General features: G+C 44.4%; 1 protein-coding gene across 4 annotated transcripts in view; it reads right to left on the bottom strand.

Annotated features, from left to right (window-relative positions):
- LOC115176059 (histone-lysine N-methyltransferase ASH1L) overlaps positions 1–23,604 on the bottom strand; it is a 46,238-nt gene that overhangs the window by 10,355 nt on the left and 12,279 nt on the right. For 2 of the 4 annotated variants that reach the window (XM_029735819.1, XM_029735820.1), the window contains exons 5-21: positions 21,300–21,972; positions 20,947–21,120; positions 20,719–20,813; positions 20,520–20,593; positions 20,215–20,260; positions 19,973–20,081; positions 19,530–19,736; positions 9,527–9,673; positions 7,941–8,049; positions 7,410–7,613; positions 7,034–7,104; positions 6,692–6,855; positions 4,084–4,236; positions 3,641–3,695; positions 3,290–3,422; positions 2,230–2,505; positions 1,629–1,715 (exon numbers count right to left, since the gene is read on the bottom strand). In XM_029735819.1, coding sequence (XP_029591679.1) covers positions 1,629–1,715; positions 2,230–2,505; positions 3,290–3,422; positions 3,641–3,695; positions 4,084–4,236; positions 6,692–6,855; positions 7,034–7,104; positions 7,410–7,613; positions 7,941–8,049; positions 9,527–9,673; positions 19,530–19,736; positions 19,973–20,081; positions 20,215–20,260; positions 20,520–20,593; positions 20,719–20,813; positions 20,947–21,120; positions 21,300–21,972 — 2,777 coding nt within the window. The remainder of the gene's footprint in view (positions 1–1,628; positions 1,716–2,229; positions 2,506–3,289; positions 3,423–3,640; positions 3,696–4,083; positions 4,237–6,691; positions 6,856–7,033; positions 7,105–7,409; positions 7,614–7,940; positions 8,050–9,526; positions 9,674–19,529; positions 19,737–19,972; positions 20,082–20,214; positions 20,261–20,519; positions 20,594–20,718; positions 20,814–20,946; positions 21,121–21,299; positions 21,973–23,604) is intronic. The other 2 variants (XM_029735821.1, XM_029735822.1) reach the window with 2 other exon arrangements.

Genomic DNA, 23,604 nt, shown 5'->3' with positions numbered 1-23,604 from the left:
CGTCTGGCCGCTCTACCATAAAGACCTGATTTGGTGGAGTGCTGCAGAGATGGTTGTCCTTCTAGAAGGTTCTCCCATCTCCACAGAGGAACTCTGGATCTCTATCAGAGTGACCATCTGGTTCTTGGTCACCTCCCTGACCAAGGACCTTCTCCCCCGATTGCTCAGTATAGCCGGGCGGCCAGCTCTAGGAAGAGTCCTGGAGCATCTACGGACAACTCCTTCAACCTCATGGCTTGGTTTTTGCTCTGACAACTGTGGGACCTTATATAGACAGGTGTGTGCCTTTCCAAATCATGTCCAATCAATTGAATTTACCCCAGGTGGACTCCAAATTAAGTTGTAGAAACATCTAAATGATGATCAATGGAAACAGGATCCACCCTTTGTTATGAGCGCAATATCGAGTCTCATAGCAAAGGGTTTAGAATACTTATGTAAGTAAGGTCTGTTTTTGTTATTTTGAATATATTTGCAGCTAATGGTGATCCATAATAAATACAGATACAATAGAGTGTGGAGTACTAATCAGCAAGTTTGGTAGGCTACTAATGACCATCAGCAGGATCAGAGCTTGGCAGTAATACAATCACCATAGCAGCCCTAGACATCACCACCTTTAGTTTTTAATCGAACAATGTTCATGCCTGGAACAAAAATGTTTTTGTCCCAAATGGCACCCTATTCCCTGATACATTTACAAGCAGCAATCTGCGAAATGGTACATACTGTACATTTTTGGCCTTGAAAATTACTGATTATATATCCATTGATTCTTCAAGAATATAACTCAGAAATGCCTTAGGAGCTTAGTTCGACTGCCGTTCCCCATCAGAGCCCAAAATATAAGCTTTTACTACTGCCTTGCAGGTAAACGTCATTGTTCTACTACGCTATTCAGTGGGTTTCGTTCTCCGTTAGTACATATTTTGAAGCATGCATCGATGTAAGCTTCAACAGAAAGTGTGCAGAGAAACATGACGCAACCACAAAAAAATGCTAAAATGTCTTGAAATCAATAGCGGCCATTATTTGAGCTCAAGCAAGAGAAAATAAACTCAGGATTTGGAATTAAATGGTGCCCATTCACATTTCATAAGTTGCCTGACTACAATATTTTAGCTTGATATGTTAATACATACTGTATTAATTTTTGCACGTTTACCTGACTATAATACCTACCCCACTGGAGCGTGCGTAGATCACAAGCCCAGAGTAAGCCAATAAGGCGAACTGGCAAGCTAGTTAGTCACAAAGAATTGGTAGCTAGCTACCCATGGAAAATGGACAGCTAGTCATCTGCTTTGCATAACATTAGTTTGAAGTTGTTTATGACTGTTAAACTAGATGGCTAGCTAGATTATCATGTTCAGTGAATGGGTAGGTACAGCATGCCATAACAGTAGGGGGAGTGCGATTGCTTCACAAATGTAATATTTTATTCACACTCGTGTCCTCACAAGAACATGCTCAAGAGAACGTCCTCTGAGCATGCACTCGGAGCATGAGTGTGGAGCACAGTACTACGAGCATAGAGAAACACCCATGGTCTGATTAGAAACCCACTGACCAGGTTGGGTTAGACCACGGGGTGCGGTCGAGGTTGGGTTAAAGAGGACAACACTCACCCTGTCCACAGGTCGGGGGTCGCACTGATCACACAGGTAGTGTTCCACCTCCGCCTCAAGCCGCATGCAGTCAAAGTGCTGCCACACCTGAGAGACAGACAGACATCACCGTTTACACTGACCCTCACCCAGTATCACAGCCAAAACTAACAAACCATTTATATTAGAGTGCCATGCTTAGCAGTCTCTCACACAACCAACTCCTGCTTTCAAAACATTGCTTCCACAGACAATAACAAACACTCACCATTCACTCAGAATCATCAGACAGGTACCACTGCATTCAACAAGCCTGGAATCCAAACTGAATATTGCTTTGTTTTACTATTGTTCCACTTCACAGATTCAGTGAGTTACTGATATTCAGTTATATCCATATTCAGTTTGGATTCCAGGCCAACATTCAACAACACAAAAATGAGCCGGCAGTGTTGGTCTGTGTCTCAAATTCACCCTATTCACTATAAAGTGCATTACTTTTCACAAGGACCAATGGGGCTATAGGAGACAAAACTAGGCCATAGGACTCTGGTCAAAAGTAGAGCACTATGTAGGGAATAGGGTCACCATTTGGGACTCTATTCTCCAGACGCTCTCTCACCATGCACTTCTCACACTGGATCATCAGGCCCTCGTCTTTGTACATGCCGCAGATGCAGCGGATTATGTCATCGTCCTTGTCATGGGAGCCCGGCCAGCCCCCTCCGTGGTGGTGATGGGCGTGGTCTCGCTCCAGCGAATCCGAGCTGTCCGCTTCGCTGGCCGTCTCCCCAACGATCTCGTCGATCTGGACGGCAGCCTCGTGACGAGCTCCGTAGTAGGCCTTCCTCAGCCGGCACACATCCCTCCCAACCGACGACTTCCGCCCGTAGTATTTCTGTCAGGATGGAAGGTGCACAGGGAAACAACGTTGAGAACTTGGGAAACAGTGTGTGTTGTAAAGTGGAGTCAAAGACCAACTCACATGAAAGTAATAACAAAGCTACCTAAATAAGTTTCACCAGGCTTCCAATATCCCACTGGGACTTTTAAACCCTTGCACAAGGATACATTTTCCCTGGGGTTCATTGCAGACACTGAGGGCCTTCTGGACAGCGGGGTCAAATTACTTTCAAGGTGCACTTCAAACTTCTGCTTCATTGACAGGTTAGCTGACAATGTCATGAAAACAATGCACACGTCGATGGGGCAGAAGTCTGTGTGTTATGATTCTAGACTGTCAGATAGCTAGCAACAATGGCAAGAAGCTGCCACGTGGGGAATTGTAGGTGGCTCATCTCAGCTCTTATCTTGTTATTGATACCATGTCTTGTTTTGAGGTGTTTTGACCTGGCAAAAATGTCCTAGCTAACCAACAACTTTAACAACGTATTTGAGCGGCAACAAGAGCTCATTGTGCAAATGTAAGATTTGGAGAGGAAATATAATTGACAGTGTCAACAATCCTTTGACTTTTAACCAAAAACGCCTGTTTTGCTCCTCGGTTGCACACACATCGGTTTTGCTGCTAAACAACCCACCTGTCTAGCGTTGAGTACCCTTCAGAGGATTCGAATGGCACTTAAATCCTGCACAGTAAATCAAAGATACCTCTGTGCTGTGTGTGTAAATGATCCGTGGCCGTGTATATCCCATAGGGAGGAGGATTGTGGGAGACCCACCTCTGCATTGCGGAACACTTTGAGCATGTCGGTGTCGAAGGCCTCCACAGTCTTGTAGTGCCCTGTGGTGATCTGCTTCTCAATGGTGCTCAGGTCCAGCGGGTCCGACACCTTCTCATAGTACTGCGTGTTCCTGGGGTCAAACGCACACCACAATGAGTCATGGGTAAGAGCCAAAACTGGGCCTCGTGTCATGAATCCAAACATGATTGTAATGGTTGCAGGAAGCGATAAGAACATTGAGGGCGTTCTGACCTGGATAAGACAAAGTGTTGTACAATACACTTACATACAGTAAACATGGGTGAAAGCACTAGCATGCATAATGAAAACAAAGACGCAAACGCTTACCGCTTTCTTGAAGGTAGGTTGACCAGTGGAGCAGCAAGGGTCTGACCAGCTGAGTCTACGGACAGAGACGTTTTACTATATTCAACAGAGTATTTCCTTTTACTGTTATACTCAGGGGAAAATGTGTCTTTGCTCATTTGAATCAGATGTACATCAGTAGACGTTTGTAGAGGCAAAAGCCACACAGGTAAGCCAGTTATAGTGGTCTGTACAAGCACGTGGACTGAGTCCTGTTGAGATTGGGTTGCATTACACAGAAGTGTTGACTTTATACCGTCTTTCCCATTTGCTTGAATTAAAACCCGGTGACCAGCAGTCTCTCTGAATACATCAGAGATGGCAATGAAAGTTTGTCTAGAGACTAGGGAGTTTATGTGAAGGAGTTCAGTGTGCGAGTGTGTGTGTGTGTCAGTGAGTATTGCATGTGTGTTTGTATCACTGACCCTTGTAGCTTGTGATCATGTCACAGATCTCTTTGAAGATGTGTGCCAGGCGGGCAGTGCGGGTGACCTCCGTGTTCTCCTCGGCCGCCGCCAGCCTCCGCGTGCGCACCGACCGGGACGTCTGCAGCGCCGAGAACTGTGTCAGGAACACGTCTGCGACGACAACGTGACAAACACACACACAGAGTGATTGAGTCAACAAGCCATCAAAAACATTGACACCACATACAAAACATACCCATTATATGTAAGCAATAAGCCACAAGAGGCAGCGCTGTATCATGAATAGTTACAGGTAAATGGCGTTGTTTGGCCCAATGTGACAGCAGAGGGCCAGTCAACCCATTTACCTGTATTCATAATACAGCACTGCCTAATGTGCCGTATTGCTTAAATATAAAGGCTGTTTTGCTTTCAGAAAAATTACAACGAATTACAGTTCTAGTCAAAAGTTTGGACACACCTACTCATTCAAGGGTTTTTATTTTTTACTATATTGTAGAATAACAGTGAAGACATTAAAATAACACATGGAATCATGTAGTAAACAAAAGTGTTCAATCTAAATACATTTTAGATTCTTTAAAGTAGCCACCCCTTGTCTTGATGACAGCTTTGCACACTCCTGGCATTCTCTCAACCAGCTTCTTGAGGTAATCACCTAGAATGCATTTCAATTAAGAGGTGTGCCTTGTTGAAAGTTAATTTGTGGATTTTCTTTTCTTCTTAATGCGTTTCAGCCAATCAGTTGTGTTGTGACAAGGTAGGGGTGGTATACAGAAGATAGCCCTATTTGCTAAAAGACCAAGTCCATATTATGGCAAGAACAGCTCAAATAAGCGACAGTCCATCATTACTTTAAGACATGAAGGTCAGTCAACACGTACAATTTCAAGAACTTTTAAAGTTTTCAAGTGCAGTCGCAAAAACCATCAAGCGCTATGATGAAATTGGCTCTCATGAGGACTGCCACAGGAATGGAAGACCCAGAGTTACCTCTGCTGCAGAGGATAAGTTGAAGTTAACAGCCTTCGAAATTGCAGCCCAAATACATGCTTCACAGAGTTCAAGTAATAGACATCTCAACATAAACTGTTCAGAAGAGACTGTGTGAAGCAGGCCTTCATGGTCGAATTGCTACAAAGAAACCACTACTAAAGGACACCTAAAAATAAGAGACTTGCTTGGGCCAAGAAACACGAGCAATGGACATTAGACCGGTGGAAATCTGTCCTTTGGTCTAATTTGAGATTTTTGATTCCAACCACCGTGTCTTTGTGAGACGCAGAGTAGGTGAACGGATGATCTCCACATGTGTGGTTCCCACCGTGAAGCATGGAGGAGGAGGTGTGATGGTGCTATGCTGGTGACACTGTCTGTTATTTATTTAGAATTCAAGGCACACAACCAGCATGGCTACCACAGCATTCTGCAGCGATATGCCATCCCATCTGTTTAGCGCTTAGTGGGACTATCATTTGTTTTTCAACAATACAAATATCCAAAACACACCTCCAAGCTGTGTAAGGGCTATTTGACCAAGGAGAGAGATGGAGTGCTGCATCAGATGACCTGGCCTCCACAATTACCCAACCTCAACCCAATTGAGATGGTTTGGTATGAGTTGGAACGCAGAGTGAAGGAAAAGCAGCCAACAAGTGCTCAGCATATGTGGGAACTCCAAGATTGTTGGAAAAAGCATTCCTCATGAAGCTGGTTGAGAGAATGCTAAGAGTGTGCAAAGCTGTCATCAAGGCAAAGGGTGGTTACTTTGAAGAATCCAAAATATATTTACATTTGTTTAACACTTTTTGGTTACAACATGATTCCATATTTGTTATTTCATAGTTTTGATGTCTTCACTATTATTCTACAATGTAGAAAATAGTACAAATAAATACAAACCCTTGAATGAGTAGGTGTGTTCAAACTTTTGACTGATATTGTACATATTTTTTTTTTAAACCATAAGCAAATTCATACAATTGAATTATTCCACCAGAAGATATAGTGCAGACAAACCTGGTTAGTTATTTCGTTCTACAGACGCAACCCAAGTTATTAATAATTTTTGCATAGTTGTATCGTCTAGGCACCGTTCACAGTCTATGTATGGTACAGAGAGAAATTCCAGAGTAAAAATTGTCCCGGGGTCGGTTGGCAGACAGCAAAGCTTATATTAACCCCCACTGTACAAAACTAAATGCTAGGCTGGAAGCAAGGAGAAATAATGTGCGAGTTGAGATAAATACAAGAGATGACTTGGACTGTTAGCAGAAATAGTGTGCCTGTGACGGAAAATACAGCACGGTTTGGAACGCTGCTTAGCCAATCAGCATCCAAACAACCAGTTTTATAAATCAGGACTAAACTGGGGAGAGTTTCCCCAAAAGTGTTGTGGCACTAATATCACCACAAGTCTATTGTAAGCAAAGGAGGAAAGATCATGCTAGTGTTACAAAGCTTTTTGGAAAACTAACCTCTGGTACATTCCTGCATATAGAAATAGAATGATTATTCTATTCATTCTAGTTCTGTGATTCTGCACACATGGCTATGGTCCCGTTTCCTCTCTCACACACTCGCCTCTGACTCCTCACACACTGACCTGACTTGATGTTTCCGTCGTCGCGGATGACTCCTCCCCAGCGTGTGTAGATGGACAGGCCGCCGCTGGCCTCCCTCTCGCCCTCCCTCTTCAGCAGCTCCTGCTTCTCCCTCATCTTCTCCCAGTTCCTGAGCAGGAACACCCGGTGTTTCAGCACAAAGTTTCTGAGCCACGGAGAGAGAGAGCGAGCGAGAGCGGTGAGTATGTGTGTTGTGTTGGCGTGTGCATGATGGGGAGAGTGGTTGACTGTTTGGCACATGCGCACAGTGTGTGTGTGTGTGTGTGTGTGTGTGTGTGTGTGTGTGTGTGTGTGTGTGTGTGTGTGTGTGTGTGTGTACACACCTCTCTCTATTGGACATGGGTTTCATGAGAAGGTGGGGATAAAACTTGCTGCTGTCACTTGATTCCTCCTCCTTGGGAAAAGAAGGGGAGAGTTAGAGATAAAAGTAATTTTTTTTATAGAACCTTCCACACCACAAAAAGATCCTTTGAGACAAAGAACCACAGTGTCCTACATACACACTGCCCCTTAAAATAAACTTAACCGGGTAGGAGACCGCACTCTAGGTTACAGAGCTAAAGAAATAGCAAAAACTGGACTGATTTAGGATCAGAATAGGTCTTTGTGCATTATGCACCGTATGCTGTGTAAAAACGGCCGACAACGGTAAATATCAAAAGACTCATTTACGGCAGCAGTAACAAGACACCTGATAACCTTTTTTTCTCTGACATTTCCTCCAGTCTCACTCCCCCTCTCCCTTACACGCACTCGTTTTTTCAGCTGGTGCTTGGACTTGCGTTTCTCCTTGAGTCGACCCAGCCGCCGTGCCCCGCCCGTCTTCCCAGGCATCCCGTTGATTCGCTGACTCTTCCCTCCAATGATACCCCGGCAGCCCTCAGAGCCACACTTACACACTTGCTGGAGAGAGAGAGGTGGGGGGCGAGAGAGAGAGTAAGCAGCAGTAGGAGGGAGAAGGTAAGGGGAGAGAAGGTCAAGGTATGAGGTGACACAGAGGAATGTGTAGTGTGTGCCAGGAAAAGGGAACAGTGGGGAGAATTTAGATCAAAGATCGAAACCCAGTTGAGCGCTCTTGGATGGTAAAATAACCAAGAGAGATGGGGGTAGCCTGGTCCCAGACCTGTTTGTGCTGGCTTGCCGTGGCAAAAACAGATCTGGAATCAGGTTAAGTTGTGTCTGTAACTGGGAGGGGATGGGAGAAGATGGTCGATGTGCAGCCACACCCACCTGCTCTTCGGTGTTGAAGGAGTGGAAGTTGTAGTCGTAGGTGAGCTCCGTGCCGCTGCTCATGTCCCTGAGGGCGAAGAGGCCGATCCTGTACACCCCATTCACCGACCTGCAGGAGCAACAGACAGGAGGGAAGAGAGTGAGCGGAAGGGAGAGGTCAGATTTGCCTAGGCAGGCTTTGAACTTGAGCATAGGGCACAGCCTGAGCATAGAGTTCTGGTCAAAAGTAGTGCACTATATAGGGAATAGGGTGCCAATTTGGAAGCATTCTTTCTTAATCTCCCTGCACAGTACAACCGTGTAGGCTGCACTTTCCCTTTGCTGTATAATTTTTCTTCCTGTGAGGACAAAAGCAGTTGTTTCGGCACATTGTCTCTGGGCACTAGTACAGTTATGTCCAAGGCCCCAGCTACCACGCCGTATAAATCGCTCTTCTGTGACAAGACGGATGACTGGCCACGCTTCACACTGGAAATTCTCTATCCCTGTAGAATCTCTTATTCGAGGCCTGCTCCACACCACAGCAGAGAGACAGTTGTTAGATCGGTGTGTCCTAGTTTACCGACTGGATGTTCCCGAACGGCAAGGAGGAAAACAGGTAACCGTCTTTTCTCAACAGTCGGTTTTTACGGTCTGCGTTCATGCCCTTTTGGGGTTAAATAGTGGGGTTTTTAACAATACTTTCAACAATGAAAAAGCTATTTGATCTACTTAAACTGTCCTCCAAGAGTTGCTGAAATTCCTCTTCCCTTAAAATGGTGGGATGAACTTGTTGAGGTCCAATTTGCATTTTCATTCAACCCAACCAGACAAACGATAATAGTTATGTATCTTAGAGAAGGAACCAATGATTCAGAAGCCTGCTTAACCAGGTCTACAACTGTCGTGCTTGATCCTGACTGTGAGGTGTGCAATCCTGTAATAGTCTGCAGGTTGGTCAATTGGTTTATCTCAGTGAAAGGGCTTTAAACTGTTTAGTGTGGTAAACTCGGGCATAGTCCAGACGATGTGATCTTATCAGGTTATCGTGACAGAAGCAGACCATTAAGTGGAGGGGGTGAGGGGATTTTAGGTGCAGATTTACAAAGCGTCTGCGCCAGTATTAAGTTACCTCTCAGCAGTGAAAATCTAAGCGACAACTGTCTGTTTTACTTCCTTTCAATTCCATCTCGTAACCTTGGTTGTACCTTGTGTTCTACCTTTCATGTATTATTCCCTGTCAAAAATAACAAGCTTGGTAGACACTTAGTAAATCATACTATTGTGTGTTAACAGACTGATTGTCTTCTGTACTAGAGAATTAGCTCCTCAACATTAGCTTAAGAGACAGTTTCCTGGAAACAGATTTAGCCTCGTCTAGGACTAAGAAGCACTTTTAATGGGAGAATATCCATTGAAGATGCATTTCTGTGTCCGGTAAACTGTCCCTAGCTGAACCCCAAGCACTACTAGAGTTGTCATGTGTGGCTCAGTTGGTAGAGCATGGCGCTTTCAACGCCAAGGATAGTGGGTTCTATTCCCGCTCGGGCCACCCATACCAAAATATATGCATGCTAAATGGCATATTATTGTCCTACTAAACTCACCACTTCTGCATCTCACAGTTGGGTTCACAGCTGTGGTTGATGAAGCGGGCCTCGTTGCCCATCCGGTAGCTGTCGATCACCATGCCGCTGTCCAGGTTCAGGCAGTATTGGCCGCTGTGGGCGAAGTACTGCTCCATCATGCGACTTCTACAGGACACAGAGGGTGGGGAAGAGCCACATTAAAATATATAATAATACTATACAGCGTTTAGGAACACAGACTGACACTACAGAATCAGTCAAAAGTGCACAAAAATAGAATCATGATTTAACAGGGAAGAATACAATACATTTGGCCACGAATCCTTCCCAACTTACACCTAAGTCAAATTTGCTCTTAGTCATAAATTGATGTCAATGGGAGACTAAGGGCTCTGTATTCGGCTGGCGCTAAGGAAGCGCAAGGGCCTATTTATATAATGAGTATGAATTTGGAGGGCAGAAATGATTAAATATTAAAGAATTAGACCTCATTAAAGGCGTCAGTCATACACAAGTTATACTTAAATCCGAACTGGTTCTCTAGCAAACATTTATTCCGATTACAACCGCTCACTTTCGGTTATTTGAAAACGAAATCTCCAAAATGTATATTTTTTTTTTTTATGTACTGATTCCATGGCACATGGTTTATTGACACGCAAAACGCCGTATTCAAAACTTTGAATTTTTCCATTTAAATGATTATACAACATTCTTGCAACCAATAGAATGTTATTTCTATGGGGGATACAACCTTCCCAGCTCTGCAGATTTTGCTGCGAAAAGGCAGAGTCATTTGAGCATTTATTTTGGTACTGTCCATATGTAGCTTGTTTTTGGTCACAGGTCCAGGAATGGCTGAAGAATTGCAACATTTACCTGGAGCCAACTCTGCAGATAGAAAAACTGGGTGATTTGAAAAGTCAGTCAATTGATCAATAATTTAATAACACTTTTAGCAAAAATCTTTTTCCATTTACAATCTCTAGAAACTATTAGAATAGAAGGGTTCAGAACTTTTGTGAAACATCACAACACAGTTAAAATATATGGCAAAAAGAAATCCAATATGGATAATGTTATGAGATAGATGGGAGGGGTTTAATGGAGCTGCAGGGTGGGACGGGCATGTATATGTATTCTTGAGCAGGGGGACCTTGCGGGCGCTGCAGGATTTCAGTCCTTCACGGCGTAGTGTGTTACCAATTGTTTTCTTGGTGACTATGGTCCCAGCTGCCTTGAAATCATTGACAAGATCCGCCCGTGTAGTTCTGGGCTGATTCCTCACCGTTCTCATGATCATTGCAACCCCACGAGGTGAGATCTTGCATGGAGCCCCAGGCCGAGGGATATTGACAGTTCTTTTGTGTTTCTTCCATTTGCGAATAATCGCACCAAATGTTGTCACCTTCTCACCAAGCTGCTTGGCGATGGTCTTGTAGCCCATTCCAGCCTTGTGTAGGTCTACAATCATGTCCCTGACATCCTTGGAGAGCTCTTTGGTCTTGGCCATGGTGGAGAGTTTGGAATATGATTGATTGCTTCTGTGGACAGGTGTCTTTTATACAGGTAACAAACTGAGATTAGGAGCACTCCCTTTAAGAGTGTGCTCCTAATCTCAGCTCGTTATCTGTATAAAAGACACCTGGGAGCCAGAAATCTTTGATTGAGAGGGGGTCAAATACTTATTTCCCTCATTAAAATGCAAATCATTTTATAACATTTTTGACATGCGTTTTTCTGGATTTTTTTGTTGTTATTCTGTCTCTCACTGTTCAAATAAACCTACCATTAAAATTATAGACTGATCCTTTCTTTATCAGTGGGCAAACGTACAAAATCAGCAGGGGATCAAATGCTTTTTTCCCCCCACTGTATATAGTATGTATTAGCTGGAAGTAGAAGCCGAAGTGCTGTTGTTTACTAGTTTACTCCAATTTGGGGAGGGGTGGTAGGGTTTGTGGGAAATATATATATGTGCAGGGTTGGGTAAATTACTTTCTAAATGTAATCAGATACGCTTACCAGTTACCTATCAAAAATTGTAAATTGGTAACTTTAGGTTGGGTAATCCAACCTAAACTGATTACATTCAGTTACGTTTAGATTACTTTCCCCTTTGGCATTAGAAGACAAAAATGTATGTTACCAATTGAACGACATCTATTGAAGGTTAAAAGTTTACATAGCTGGCCATATATGGATGTTACATTATGGGTTGGTTATGTACAGTGGTTCCTCCTTTAAAAGTTGAGAGCTTACACCGCGGGATTTAGGAGGTAATTTGTGGTTTAGTACGGGACCCTGCATCACCACTTCATTGCACCAGACCAGCGCAAGGGGGAGTTTGAGCACTGATTATGCTTTTGGTTCCTACTGTGTCTCTGACAATGAATGGGCGACATAAACCTAAATAGAAAATGATAATTGTGCACGACTTCAGTATTACTTACTAAAACTGTTGTTACACTAAAGTTTATTTTATTAGGATTATTTTGCTCTTACTGTAGGCCACTCCCAACCGGTCATGTTGTACAGCGCCCGAGGGGCGCAGCGGTCTAAGACACTGCATAGCAGTGCAAGCTGTGTTGCTACAGATACTGGTTCAAGACCCATGCCGGTCTTGACTGGGAGACCCATGAGATGACTGTAGGTTTTTCTCCCTCTAAAAATAGAAATAAACTGGCTTTATTTACAAATTAGTAACAATGTCTCACCCCATGTTCAAGAATTACCCTTTTCTTGCTAATTTTAAATTATTTGAATAAAAAAAAATATATATCTCCAAAATATTTAAGGGGCATTGCATTAATAATGGCACTGACTAGGGAAACGTTCCTGCTGTTCTTAGTGCCAGTCTGCACGTTCAAACTAAAACAATGTAACTAATAATGGCATCTTTAGGCTTTCATTAATAAAACGATAAAAACACTTTCAAAATGCCAATGTTTATTTAGTTATGGATTCATAAATTATGGGAATAAATATCACTGAATTACAGAAATATCCTCCAATCCTCTATATGTAATTATTGGCGGAGAGTCACGTCATATTTTTCCATATACTGTAGGCGACATGAGTCTCACTTGTGTTGAGTAATGTGCTGTTAAAAGTGGTGGTCTTATTTATTTAAAGAGCATATTGATGTTAGAAGTAAAAGCCTACAACTATTTTAGCATAGACTGGTCTTGATAAATCAATGATACCTTTATTTTCACCGAAACTCCGTTTGGGTATTGGTTAGACTAGAATGATAAAATTAGGGTGTAGAAATGTTATGCTCTTAGTGTAACCTTTATTTAACTAGGCAAGTCAGTGAAGAAATTCTTATTTACAAGGGCAGCCTACTCCTTCCTCCCCATCGGGGAATTGAACCCCGGTCTCCCGCAGGACACTGGATTCTTTAGCTAAATAGTCCAGTACTGTACTCCCGAGCGTCACGTTGTACAGCACCATATTTTCAGTTCCCAGAAACCCAGAGGGCTTTTCATTTTCCTTGGAATAGAAACACCATAACATTAATCAAATAAATCCCAAACTCTAAAAGTAATTAGAAAGGTATATACAAATTATTTGTGACATTGTGGTTACAATAAAGAATGTAAACAAGATGTAAACAAAACGCTTTGTTTTTATTTAGAGTAGTGATGGACTGCTGGTGGCATTTTGACAAACAGTTTTTCAAACACTTGTAGCCCGATTAGCAGGACAATACTCTTTATAGCCCGGCTACTGTAGGTGTGAACATCCCCTATACCTGCAATGTATTCAATGCTTAAGGACTCTGAAGTGTTACATTACTAACTCCAAACAGCAGTACAGTATTTCTTCAACATCTTTATGCTTTCGTTAATAAAATAAAGATAAAAATACTCTTTCAAAATGCTGATGTTTATTTAGTTATGAATCCATAACGAACTAATACGGGAATAAGTATCAGTGAATTACAGAAATAAATTGTCGCTGCTTACTGGAAAATACTCTTTCAAACACACGGTCACGTTGTACAGCTCCATTATGGCTATTAGCAGGGCTATATTTTGGCCTTTATGGGCGGCGCACAATTGGCCCAGCGTTTCCCTCCCTCTAAAAACAGAAATAAATGTTTGACAGATTTTCTTCTATTTTTTAAAAACGAAATAACCTCCAAAATATAGTTAAATATTATCAAGTTGATGACACGGTCATATAGCCGGCACCTGCATAAAGCTGAGTGACATTCATTCATTCATGGCTTTGGATCAAAATAGTTCACTACCAACATTCTTTCTGATAGTCTTAAATAAAGAAATTATTTGGTTATCCTGACCTAGACACCGTGTACATACAGTATTATAATAGCCCATGATGGGCTATTAGCAGGACAATATACCTTTACCAACACCTCTCTGTATTTTGATACCTTCCGGAGTGGATGGGGACTCCCGCAGTGCAAAATGCATTGCTGCAGATGCAGGTTCGATACCCGTGCCGGCCGCCATCAGGAGACCCACGAGGTGGCTTTTGGTTTTAATTTAAAATCCTCTATGTAATTATTGGCGGCGAGTCACGTCATTTTTCGATATACTGTAGGTCTACCATAAGCGACACGAGTCTCACTAGTGTTGGGCAATGTGCTGTTAAAAGTGGTGTAGCATATTGAAGTTAGAAGCAAAAAAATAAAGGGAACACTTAAACAACACAATGTAACTCCAAGTCAATCACACTTCTGTGAAATCAAACTGTCCACTTAGGAAGCAACACTGATTGACAATAAATTTCACATGCTGTTGTGCAAATGGAATAGACAACAGGTGGAAATTATAGGCAATTAGCAAGACACCCCCAATAAAGGAGTGGTTCTGCAGGTGGTGACCACAGACCACTTCTCAGTTCCTATGCTTCCTGGCTGATGTTTTGGTCACTTTTAAATGCTGGCGGTGCTTTCACTCTAGTGGTAGCATGAGACGGAGTCTACAACCCACACAAGTGGCTCAGGTAGTGCAGCTCATCCAGGATGGCACATCAATGCGAGCTGTGGCAAGAAGGTTTGCTGTGTCTGTCAGCGTAGTGTCCAGAGCATGGAGGCGCTACCAGGAGACAGGCCAGTACATCAGGAGACGTGGAGGAGGCCGTAGGAGGGCAACAACCCAGCAGCAGGACCGCTACCTCCGCCTTTGTGCAAGTAGGAGCAGAAGGAGCACTGCCAGAGCCCTGCAAAATGACCTCCAGCAGGCCACAAACGTGCATGTGTCTGCTCAAACGGTCAGAAACAGACTCCATGAGGGTGGTATGAGGGCCCGACGTCCACAGGTGGGGGTTGTGCTTACAGCCCAACACCGTGCAGGACGTTTGGCATTTGCACCAAGATAGGCAAATTCGCCACTGGCGCCCTGTGCTCTTCACAGATGAAAGCAGGTTCACACTGAGCACGTGACAGACGTGACAGAGTCTGGAGACGCCGTGGAGAACGTTCTGCTGCCTGCAACATCCTCCAGCATGACCGGTTTGGCGGTGGGTCAGTCATGGTGTGGGGTGGCATTTCTTTGGGGGGGCCGCACAGCCCTCCATGTGCTCGCCAGAGGTAGCCTGACTGCCATTAGGTACCGAGATGAGATCCTCAGACCTCTTGTGAGACCATATGCTGGTGCGGTTGGCCCTGGGTTCCTCCTAATGCAAGACAATGCTAGACCTCATGTGGCTGGAGTGTGTCAGCAGTTCCTGCAAGGGGAAGGCATTGATGCTATGGACTGGCCCGCCCGTTCCCCAGACCTGAATCCAATTGAGCACATCTGGGACATCATGTCTCGCTCCATCCACCAACGCCACGTTGCACCACAGACTGTCCAGGAGTTGGCGGATGCTTTAGTCCAGGTCTGGGAGGAGATCCCTCAGGAGACCATCCGCCACCTCATCAGGGGCATACCCAGGCGTTGTAGGGAGGTCATACAGGCACGTGGAGGCCACACACACTACTGAGCCTCATTTTGACTTGTTATAAGGACATTACATCAAAGTTGGATCAGCCTGTAGTGTGGTTTTCCACTTTAATTTTGAGTGACTCCAAATCCAGACCTCCATGGGTTGATAAATTGGATTTCCATTGATTATTTTTGTGTGATTTTGTTGTCAGCACATTCAACTATGTAAAGAAAAGTATTTAATAAGATTTCTTTCATTCAGATATACACACACATACATATATATACACATATATACACACACACACACACACACACACACACACACACACACACACACAATTGTGTGTGGGGTAGAAAGATGAGGTAGTCATTTAAGAAAATCATGTTAAACACTTATTTCACATGGAGTCCATGCAATTTATGTAAGATATTACTACTACTGTTTACTCTTGAACATATTCCGGCTTCCCATAACGAAGGGGTTGAATAATTATACACTCAAGACATTTCAGCTTCTCATTTTTAGTTAATCAAGTTTAACATTATGGGTATTGCATGTAGGCCAGTGACACAAAAAAAAATCTACTTAAACCATTTTAAATTCAGACAAAAACAAGAAAATGCGGTCAAGGGGTGTGAATTGTTTTTAAGGCACATATACAAAGCCCCTCGGAAAGTATTCAGACCCCTTGACTTTTTCCACATTTTGTTACGTTACAGCCTTATTCTAAAACAAATTTTTATTTTTTAAATATCGCCCTCAATCTTTACACATTACCCCATAATGACAAAGCAAACAGGTTTTTAGAAATGCTTGCTAATTTATAAAAAATTCAAAACTGAAATATCACATTTACATAAGTATTCAGACCTACTCAGTACTTTGTTGAAGCATCTTTGGCAGCGATTACAGCATTGAGTCTCCTTGGGTATTACACTACAAGCTTGGCACACCTATCTATTTGGAGAGTTTCTCCCATTTTTCTTTGCAGATCTTCTCTAGCTCTGTCAGGTTGGATGGGGAGCGTTGCTGCACAGCTATTTTCAGGTCTTTCCAGAGATGTTCGGGCTCTGGCTGGGCCACTCAAGGACATTCAGATGACTTGTCCCGAAGCCACTCCTGTGATGTCTTAGCTGTGTGCTTATGGTCACTGTCCGGTTGGAAGGTGAACCTTCGCTCCAGTCGGAGGTCCTGAGTGCTCTGGAGCAGGTTTTCATCAAGGATCTCTCTTGGAGACTAGGCAGGATCGAGGGAAAGATGAACAGCGATATCCTTGATGAAAACCTGCTCCAGAGCACTCAGACTGGGGGGAAGGTTCACCTTCCAACAGGACAGCGACCCGAAGCACACAGCCAAGACAACACAGGAGTGGCTTCGGGACAAGTCATCTGAATGTCCTTGGAGTGGCCCAGCCACCGCCCAGACTTGAACATCTCTGGAGAGACCTGAAAATAGCTGTGCAGCGACCCTCCCCATCCAACCTGACAGCGCTTGAGAGGATCTGTAGAGAAGAATGTGAAAAACTACCCAAATACAGGTATGACAAGCTTGTAGCATCATACACAAGAAGCCTCGAGGCTGTAATCTCCGCCAAAGGTGCTTCAACAAAGTACTAAGTAAATGGTCTGAATACTTATGTTAATGTGATAGTTTTTTTATTTGATCAAATTTGCTAAAATAATTTAAAAAATGTAAAAACTGTTCTTGCTTTGTCATTATGGGTTGTTGTGTGTAGCTTGATGGGGGGGGGAAACTATTTAATCAATTTTTGAATAAGTCTAACGTAATAAAATGTGGAAAAAGTCAAGGGGTCTGAATACTTCCCGAACACACTGTATATATGAGCCCAAGTCCCCCCCCCCCCCCAAAAAAAGCTGATTTAAAATGATTGTGCCATTATATGATACATAGCCTACTGCATATTACACATGGCAGAAAAACTAAGAAATACCTATTTAAGATATTTGGTACATAATGGTCTAGCCTAAATTAAACAAATTCAGATTTAGCCTACAAATTAGTGCATTTTATTTTGACTAGCTTAGTAATTTCATAATTAATAGACGGACACATTACCTTTAGCTACAGAATATCTCACCACCGTGAGTTTCCATCTCCTCCCCTCTCTCCTTCATTCCTTTCTTCAGCACTCAGAGAGGGGGGCTGTCAACAGTTTAATGAAATGTTTCATTGTTAAAACATGTTACTATCGATGTTGCCAAACAGATTTCACTTGGTTTCCAAAATTAAGCACTGGGTAGCTGCAGGAACAGGGTTGGAGAGCCCATGGCTTACAGAGTTTGGGCGGAATATCCCCTGTCACGCAGCAAAATTACCGGAGTAGACGACCAGACATGAGTTAAAAACGTACTGGCGGGAAAGTGGCCTCCATTCACTATCCCGAAAGTCTTTTTGTCTTGCCCATTTAATAATGGGCCATTCCAAATCGAAATAAATGTTACATATTAGTAAAGTGAAAATTAAATTGAGAATAGTATGATGGGTGAAAATATGATCACTTGATGAGAGAACAGCATGTGCAGCTTGAGACAAGGAACAGAGTCCAAGCTTTTTTTAGCCACTTTCTCAAATCATCAATAGCCTGTAGTCGTATCATGGAGCCCATACATTCTTTAATTTCTAAGGCATGCCTAAATACACAACTTGAAGCAACCACATATTTAGCCATGAAGCATGTTCTGATTGGTCAGCGAGGGGTCAAGCCTCGACACACCTACAACTTGTTTATTTATCAAAACCCAGCCCTTACCCGCCACCGCCAGCTACTACACTCATAATTCCGGTTGTGAACATAGCGCTACCCCCAGCGCTAAGATTTACCATTGCGTTATGTTTGTTAATAAAATAGAGCACAAAGTGAAAATGTGACTTGTGGAAGTTAGGATTTGTCCCTTAATGCATACACACATACACTACATGGCCAAAAGTATGTCAACATCTAATTTGAAATTCATGGCCGTTAATATGGAGTTCATCACCCCTTCGCTGCTACAAGTCTCCACTCTTTTAGGAAAGCTTTCCACAAGATGTTGGACCGTCGCTGTGTGGACTTGCTTCCATTCAGCCACAAAAGCATTAGCGAGGGCGGGCACTGATGTTGGGCGATTAGGCTTGGCACGCAGTCGGCATCTAATTAATCCCAAAAGAGTTCGATGGGTTTGAGGTCAGGGCTCAAGTTCTTCCACACCGATCTTGACAAACCATTTCTATACGGACCTCACTTTGTCATGCTGAAACAGGAAAAGGACCCTCCCCAAACTGTTGCCAAAGTTGGAAGCACAGGATCATCTAGAATGTTATTGTATGCTGTAGCGTTAAGATATCCCTTCACTGGAACTAAGGGGCCTAGCCCCACCCATGAAATACAGCCCCAGACCACTATTCCTCCACCAAACTTTACAGTTGGCACTATGCATTGGGGCAGGTAGGGTTCTCTTGGCATCCGCCAAACCCAGATTAATTGAAGCGTAATTATTGAACTCATCACTCTAGAGAATACTTTTCCACTGCTCCAGAGTCCAATGGCGATGAGCTTTACACCACTCCGGCCGATGCTTGGCATTGCGCATGGTGAGCTTAGGCTTGTGTGCGGCTGCTCGGCCATGAAAACCCATTTCATAAAGCTCCCAACAAACAGTTCTTGGACTGACGTTTCTTCCAGAGGCAGTCTGGAACTTAGTATTGAGTGTTACAACCGAGGACGATTTATAAGCGCTCCGCTACTCGGCGGCCCCGTTCTATAAGCTTTTGTGGCCTACCATGTTGCGGCTGAGCCGTTGCTGCTCCTAGACGTTTCCACTTCAGAATAACAGCACTTAAACTGCGACTAGGGCAGCTCTAGCAGGGCAGAAATTGTACAAACTGACTTGTTGGAAAGTTGGCATCCTATAACAGTGTCACGTGGAAAGTCACTGAGCTCTTCAGTAAGGCCATTCTACTGCCAATGTTTGTCTATGGAGATTGCATGTCTGTGTGCTCGATTTTATACACGTCAGCAACGGGTGTGACTGAAATTGACGAATCCACTAATTTCAAGGGATGTCCACATACTTTTGGATATATAGTGTATTAATACATGCATTCAAATCTATCTCACCTGAACTCGTGCTCGCTGACGACCTCTCCCAGGTACTCGATGATGAACTGGCCTGAGCGGAGGGGCTCCTTGGTGCGGATGCCCCAACCCTTGCCCTCGGCACGGAAGCGCTCCAGGCACTGCACCCACTCATGCCTCTGGATGTGCTGATTGTCGCACTGCTCCGCGCAGGGACAGGTGCCGGGGGAGCACTCGGCAAAGCTCATCCTGAGGGAATCGAAGAAAATAATTATTACTGCTAAGTGCGAGACACCAAGATTCTTTAATCATACTGAATTCAATTCACATCGTGAGATGCTATTCCAAGGCAGGTGTCTGAATATTGATGTAAATTGAAAACCCACGCAGGTTTGAAATAGTTTTCCTTGTAGATAAACATAGCACTTCATGGAGCATATACCAGTGTGCGGGTCTATTTTTATCTCCAATGCCAGTGTTTATACCTGTTGAGGCATTCGTCAAGGCAGCCTCTGTCTATGGCTTCCCCGGAAGGCCTGCAGTTACAGGTGGTGGCTTCATAACCTGAGACAGGCTTCACATCCACATAGACATCTACAGCGGACACAGGTTACACAAGGTCAGATACACAATAGCTTGACCAGATTACAGCTGCCTTAATGCTCAGCATGAAATAGTGTTCGGTTACGTTATTATTGACTGGACCTTTGAAAGAGTGTGAACTCACTTGATCTGATCTTTTTATAAAGGGGGACGTCAGGCTTCTCGTAGAGCTAAAATGACCAAGAAATGTAGGTTATTACATCATAAGTAGCCTTGTCCGAGCCAGAACTGCCCATAATCCAGGAGCCTATCTCCTGTTTTTGTAGAGTGAGGAAGCTTGATGTTCAAGTACACCTGCTGGACAGGACGCTAGTCTATCGCAGGCCTTACGTCGTAAAAGAGACAAACCCTTACATAGATTGAACAAATTCCTATTATAGTTTGTCGACTCTGAAGGAACAACACTTAGCAGTGAACATAAGTGATCACCTGGTCATGTTTCCACAGCCACAAGATGTCGTAAGGCAACTGGAAATCAATGCGCTTCTGTCTTAGGTACTTTCCTGAAAGAGGGTGGGTGGGGGGGTCAGAAAACAACAGAATGCGTGAGGGGAACGAGGGAGTTGATTTTAAGACACAGTAACATGTCATGACAAAATGTGTGTTTTTGCGTGCAAAGGACACTCACCGACATGGATGGGGGCAGGAAAAAGGCCGTACTCGTGTTCCCCAGGTGTGTACTCCAGTTTCTCTTTCTTCAGTTGCAGGATCTGACTGCGAGGACTGAAAGAGAAACAGGGACAAAAGAAATAAGAGCGAGTGAGATGTCCATAAATGCACTAAATATTACTGGTTTGACCTTTGGTAAGCAAACAGGTTATCCAAATTTTAAGTCTGGCACAATTATGGGACCCACTCCGCAGTCTTGTACACATCAGAGTAGAGCCCCGCTTTTTGGTACTTTTTCTTTGGAGGCCTGGCTGCCCTCTTCTCCCGTAGGCTGGTTATAGGCATGGGTGGAGCTTGTTCCATGGAGACGGTGCCTGGAGGTTCCGGGGAGGAGGGGCCATCTGGTTTCCCCTCCAAAGCACTGAAATAGAATCAAGACTCACTTTAAAGTAATGACTGGCTTGATAGACTCTCCTATATATACACACAGCTGCTATGATCTAAGATTAGCACTGCCTATGAAAGTAAGCAGCATCATGATCACAGTGCTCACTGTTGAGGCTGCAATCACGTGTTGGCCTGCGGTGGTGGTGGTTTTACCTGCGAAAGCGCTGCAGCTCCTCTTGGGTGAGCCAGTCTCTTCCTCCCCCAGCTCTGGACCTCATCCCCAGGCCTCCCAGGTTCACCTCCCTGTCCAGCGCTCGTTCCTCCACCTCCTCACCCTCCCCTACCTCCTCACCCTCCCCTTCCTCCTCCTTCTCTTCATCCTCATCTCTCTCCCAGTGGTTCCTCTTCTGGCCTTTCCTGCGCTGGCCCTGGACCACCGACTCGATCGCGTCTGTCACCGTGTCCTCATTGCACGCTCCTCCCCCTGACCCTCCTCCTCGGTCCCGGTGCCTGGTCTGGGTCACTTCAGCCGGAGGGGGTGGCGATGGGGGTGGGGAGGGCAGGGGATGCTTCCTGGGGCGCCCGGGGCCCCTCTTCTTGACCACGTTGTTGCCTGTCCTCGCCTGTCTCTGGAGCTTCTTGGCGCGGAGGATCTTGTTGACGTGGTGCAGGCTGTGTTTGGAGGGCTGGGCCCGGTGGGAGTGGTGCTGCGGGGAGGCATCCTTGTCCAGGCAGCAGCCTTGGGAGGGTGAGTCGTGGCTGCAGTGGGAGAGGCAGGCGGAGGAGGAAGAAAGGGAGTGGAACAGAGGGTGGTGGTTGTGGTGCTGCATGAGGTGGTCCTCAGGGGCAGAGTGGTCGCCTCGGGTCTGGACACCTGATGTATTGCCTGCACATAAACAGACAAGGACAGAGAAGGGGGGGGGGGGAGAAGTAGATGATAAACATAGGAATAAGCTGCAACGTGACACTTGAACTTGTATTTATTCCAAGTCCTAGCTTACTTCCACTGTTAGGCCGATAACTAGCCTCCGTCTTTTAATGCTGCCTAAAAATTATCAAGGCTTAAATCTTAAATCTTTCACATCCACTGCCAAATCCCTCACCAAAATGCCGTTTATTACAGATAGACACATAGGCTAGGCCCACCTCACCAAACTGAAACGCAACGTCACGTAATGAACAATGAAGTCAGACTTTTTCAGCTTATTGCATTTAGTCCACTCACATTACTTATAGTAGCACCGTTCACTAAAAGGGGAAAGTGTCAGTTTGCCCAATCAGCACCTGGGCACTCCACCGCTCCCCATCCCCTCTGCTGCTTCTCCCCACGTTTCTCTCCTCTGGTTCACACTCCTGTGCGAGGTTCTTCCACCCTCCACCTCCCTGCCGACTAGGCTACCTCCATGGTGGTGGTGCAGTCTGACCGCTGGACGACCCTGTGTCCTGAGCTCTAATCCTGGATTACCCTGGCTGGGTTCAAACTACACCATGCTGCCTGCTTACCTCACCAGGAGCCTTCCACCCAAGCGGGCCTGGCCTCCTCACACATGCACAGTAACCCACCCATCTCTCAGTCAAAGGCAGCTTGATGAAGCAGAATCATTACCCAAAGCACTCAGACTTACCTGTCCAGCTATATTAGCTGTGTACACAGGGATCTAAGACAGACAGAAGCAGCCTTTCAGTTTGACAGCTTTGATGGGGAAGGAAGCCTACCAAATATAGCCTGTAACAAAACATCCAGCTCAACTATCAAGACAAGACTTTTCTTACCATTGTTACGGACAAAACATCAGGCTGTATATTGTACAAGGCTACAATGACAACCACACACAAAGCAGGGCTCGTTTATGTAATTATGGGTTTTTTCTGCCAAGTCCTTAATAACAGGTTAGGGCTATCTAATGTCAGGGCCGGTGGAGGGTAGACGTACGTACAAGGGATGGCATTGTGTCCCGCCAAGGGATTTCTAAAGGGTATATTGAGTCATTGAACGCTGCGATTCAGCAGAGATAACGGACATGTCCCAAATGGCACACTATTCTATAGCACACTACTTTTAACCAAGGCTCTGGTCAGAAGTAGTGCACTATAAAGGGAATAGGGTGAAATTTGGGACAGAGTGCTCAGTGCTCACTATGCCATATGGTGGTTTGTAAAGGGGTCACTGCACGGACACATAACCCTGGAATCAATACTGCCACTAATGGCTGTGCATACCAGGCCAATTTCACTATTTATTGCCAAGAAATTAAGCTAAGCGACATCATTCAATCCAAACAGAAACCGCTGAATTCTTGAAGCACCAGCAGCGGAACTATTTTTGGAAGTGAACTTGGTGCACAATTAAATAACCTTCACAATGTCAGATTCAATTTGGGTCGAATTCCGAAGTAGTACAAAGATACATTTTGGTGCAGAAATCACAGTCGGCGCTATAAATAGCACAGGGATTTTGAATGCTCTCAAAAAAGTAATTTCCATCAAAGCAAATAGCCTAAAAACTGCTGAGGACTCA

Source organism: Salmo trutta, chromosome 36 (assembly GCF_901001165.1).
Source record: "Salmo trutta chromosome 36, fSalTru1.1, whole genome shotgun sequence".
NCBI lineage: Eukaryota > Metazoa > Chordata > Actinopteri > Salmoniformes > Salmonidae > Salmo > Salmo trutta.
This window is presented reverse-complemented; position numbering and strand designations above follow the sequence as displayed.